Source organism: Festucalex cinctus, chromosome 6 (genome assembly GCF_051991245.1).
Source record: "Festucalex cinctus isolate MCC-2025b chromosome 6, RoL_Fcin_1.0, whole genome shotgun sequence".
In the NCBI taxonomy this organism is placed as follows: Eukaryota; Metazoa; Chordata; class Actinopteri; order Syngnathiformes; family Syngnathidae; genus Festucalex; species Festucalex cinctus.
Window position 1 is genome coordinate 27766571 of NC_135416.1, and position 4190 is coordinate 27770760.

At 41.0% G+C, this 4190-nt stretch overlaps 1 protein-coding gene across 4 annotated transcripts in view; it reads left to right on the top strand.

Annotated features, from left to right (window-relative positions):
• LOC144021150 (uncharacterized) overlaps nt 1-3653 on the top strand; it is a 16272-nt gene extending 12619 nt beyond the window's left edge. For 3 of the 4 annotated variants that reach the window (XM_077525210.1, XM_077525209.1, XM_077525211.1), the window contains 5 exons: nt 2229-2482; nt 2586-2714; nt 2847-2987; nt 3175-3292; nt 3386-3653. In XM_077525210.1, the coding sequence (XP_077381336.1) occupies nt 2229-2482; nt 2586-2714; nt 2847-2987; nt 3175-3292; nt 3386-3603 (860 nt within the window). In that variant the 3' untranslated portion in view covers nt 3604-3653. The remainder of the gene's footprint in view (nt 1-2228; nt 2483-2585; nt 2715-2846; nt 2988-3174; nt 3293-3385) is intronic. The other variant, XM_077525212.1, reaches the window with a different exon arrangement.
• Nucleotides 3654-4190: the final 537 nt, after the last annotated feature.

The window sequence follows — 4190 nt, forward strand, 5'->3', positions numbered from 1 at the left end:
TTCTTTCTTTGGTGGTGGTCCTTATGCATGCCAGATCCGTCGCACCAGCATCTACTGAAACTCAACAGAAGTACCCTCTCCCTCCCACAGCCCCTTGAATCAGTTGGTGCTGGTGTCTGTGGTTCTCACTTTGCTTTATCTATCCTTCCCTCCTTCCTCTCTTTAGTTTTTCCTCTGGTCACTTGAGATCTTAATTTATTAGAAGTATGAGGTTTCTGGGGTTGGCATAAGACTCTGGTTTTGTAACCACGCAGGAGGGGTCTTGTTGGTGCTGGACTTCACTTTGATGGATTGGATGTACTGGCTTCTATGGATCTCACTCTGCCTTATCGATCCTTCCCTCCTTCCTCTCTTTAGTTTTTCCTCTGGGCTCTTGAGATCTCGCTAAATTTGCTGGAATTTAGAGGCTTCCGGGGTTGGCGTAAGACTTTGATTTTGTAATCATGGGGAAGGCAGGAAGTGTTTGGTCGGTGCTGGATTTCACTTTGATTTACCTTTCTTTTCTCTTTATTTCTTTTTTTTTCTGACCTTTTCTCTGGTCTCCTGACCATTTAAATCTCACGACTCTGGCAAGATTCTGAAGTACCTGGTTAAGGCGAAGGGTAATGGGATATTTATAAGGTTTTAGGTGAATGAATGAGTATAAATTTATACGTATTTGCACGCACGCACGCAAACGCACGCAAACGCACACACGCAAACGCACGCACGCACGCACGCACGCAAACGCACGCACGCAAACGCACGCACACATACACACAAAAAAAAAAAAAAAAAAAAAAAAAAAGAGCAATGATGACAAGACGTTGAATCGGTAAGACTACCGAATGAACAATTCTGAGCTCTTTAAAAAAAAAAAAAAAAAAAAAAAGGGGAACGCTTTCGAAACTGAATCTGTACACTCTGGTATGATTTTGTCGCAAAATAGGTCTCCAGGGAGAATATCTTCTGCTGATTTGTCCAAGACATTTTCAGGGCAACTATAGCTGCAAATGATCATCCATAGGTTCACCTTTCACGTCCTGCAACAGAAAAGACATTAGTTAAAAAATGGATTTTTTTATCGAATAAAATATGGGTACGCATCTTTTTGGGTCACCCTGTACTTAACAAAAAAAAAGGTGAAATAACTGAAAACATGTTTTATACGATAGATTCTTAAAAACAGCCTTCCTTTGCTCTGGTTACTCTTTTGCATACTCTGGGCATTCTTACATCTGCGAACTCCTTCAAGATGGTTGGAAAACACTTTCAGGTGACTAACTTTTGAAGCTCATCGAGAACCCAAAAATTTGCAAAAAAAAAGTCTTCAGAGAGGGTGGCTATTTACTTGTGTATTTTTTTTCCACCTTTTTTTTTGTTAAGTACAGAATTCCAAATGTGTTTGTTAGTTGTCATAGTTTTGATGCTTTCAGTGAGAATCAACAATGTACATAGTCATGAAAATAAAGCAAATGTATTGAGTAAGAAGGTGTGTCTAAACTTTTGGCCTGCACTGTAGGTCAAATGAGATAACATAGCAATTGTTATTCCAGAATGAAAGAGACAACTGCCCGTGGATATTAAGCAAACCTTATACTAAACCACACTTGTCACAGCTGAGTTTTTGCAGAATGCAGTTGGGACGGGAGGACACTTTAGAAGCGCGATATACAATAAAATTTTGTGTTAAGCTCAGAAAGAACACTATGCAGACTTGAACTGCTTCAGACTACTTATAGATTACCGTAACTTGCATGGGCAGAGCATCAGTGTTTCGTTGACACAAAAAGTTTAAACGGTGACAGAGAGTCTGAGAAACACTGAGATGAGGGAGGCGTCGGTGGCATTTCCACCAGGACAATGCATCTGTCCTCAACTCCATCCGTGCTTCCAACTTTTTGAATGGTCATCAAGACAGTTCCTCACCCTCCCGACAGTCCAAACCTTGCTCCCTGTGACTTTTGCTTGTTCCCCAAGCTCAAAGAAAACCTCAGAGACAGTCGTTTTGAGACCATTGAGGACATGAAAGAGGCTGTGATGAGTGTGGTGGACACGTTCATGTTCAAGTGCTGTCAATCGATTCAAATTTGTTAACTAATTAATCGCACAATTTTCCACAATTAATCTAATTTTTCTACTTCTGCGTCGACAATTTTCTACACAACTTGTAAATCTTGAAATCAATGTAAAATCATCAAATAGAACGTATATTACAGTTCTTAATTCATGTTTTTGTGTCCTACCAGCAAATTCAAATATTACACGGCTTTTTGAAGGTGAGCCTGGCCATTTAATCCCCTCAGCCTCTCACTTTCTTGTGGAAAGTGACATGTTCATGGCGGCGGGGAGAATGATGGGCCACTCCTTTCTTCATGGAGGACCATGTCTGCAGGGACTCAGTCCTGCTGTTGTTTATGTTCTGCTTGGTGGGAATCCTGAAACTGCCACTCTTACACTGGAGGACTGTCCAGACCTGGACATCAGAGAAACAATCAGGCTTGTATGTTTATTTATTTTTTCTTTGTTTATACATTTTACAATGGGGTACCATTTAATTGTGTATCCATCGTCCATGATGAGTGATGTTATATACTGTTTTGAAGCTTGAAGCGGGATCTACACTTTCCGATAAGGATAAACAAAGTGTTCAGGACTTGGCTTTTGCGTGGGACCTACCTTGCCTTACCGAGAACAACAGGAGGTGGCTTTTTGAAAAGTTGGTGATTCATGCTGTGAGTTAACGTTTTGAAAGTTTGTTAATTGTCTGTTCAAACACAAGTTATGTTTTGGTTGTAAAAGTACATAACTAAGTTTCTTTAAAAAATATGACAATTAAAATGATGCAGTCTTATTGCTATTAACAGGTAATAGGACGTATCGTATGGCAAATTAAGCAGCTCAGACGAGGTCTTAAAGAAAGCGCAATGTGGACACTGATGACCCAAAGACCTGACACTGTGAAATTGCTTTTCCCTAAAGATGTGACAGGGGGTCTCAATGCTGAGGTTAATTTTAATTTCAATTATTCTGCTCTTTCGATGTTAATTTTGTGGTAAATATTATGGTTCATACTGGTCATCATCTGTTACTGTTTCTTTTTCAGTGTGGTATTGACAAATATTTATGTTTGACGAAAGAATGCAAAGAATAAAAAGTTATAATCTTTCTCATGTTATTTTTTTTTTAATGCAGGTACTTCTTCAGAAAATCACATGGCCTCATGAGGATGACAGTGATAATGATGATGACGATATTTCCGTTGAAACTAAGTGCCACATATCAGGCTATCTGCGGCAGTTCATTGCTAATGGCAAGTTTACTTTTCTTAAGGGATTGGCTAATATATTTGGTGTAAGCTGTCTGTGTCATGATGACTAATCAATAATTTAAATCCACTTCATAGCAACACCAGAAGAATTGGAAAAGCTAGTGAAATTCTGGACCGGATGGGAGGTCCTACCACAGTCTCTCTCAATTGAAGTTATCGGTGGCAGATACCCCACAGCCTCCACCTGCTTTCAGACTTTGCGCATACCAGGGCACTATAAAGACTACCCTTCTTTTAAACAAGACATCCTCGCCTGTATTGACACTTGCGATACAGGATTTGGTTTGGTGTGAGCTACTATTGTCAGATAGTTTTAGCTGAAATGTGTTTGTTAAAGGGGCTGTCTGCCGGATTCACTGAGGAAAATGCACTTTTTAATACAGGATGTACACACTTGAACTTTCTCTCAGTCTACACATCTGTGTTTTTGTTAACCTTTTGTGGTAATTTCGTCCTGAACCCCCACCTCCCCAGCCTGTATTTTGCCATTTTGTGTTTGTTGTGTAAACAGCGCGACGTTTCAGTGGAAAGACAGTGTTTACAACAATCCAGCCAATCGCAGAGTGGGGGGTGGCGTGTCGCAAACGGGGCCGGGCGAACGTGTCAGCTGCGTGACGTCACTCCCGCGGCAATTTGAAAGCACGCACGGATTTTTTTTTCTTCACTCACTCATTCATTCACACACGTAAACTTCTGTGAGTGAGTGAGTGAGTGAAAAATAAAAAATCCGTGCGTGCTTTCAAATTGCCACGGGAGTGACGACACGCAGCTGACACGTTCGCCCGGCCCCGTTTGCCACACGCCACCCCCCGCTCTGCGATTGGCTGGATTGTTGTAAACACTGTCTTTCCACTGAAACGTCGCGCTGTTTACACAACAA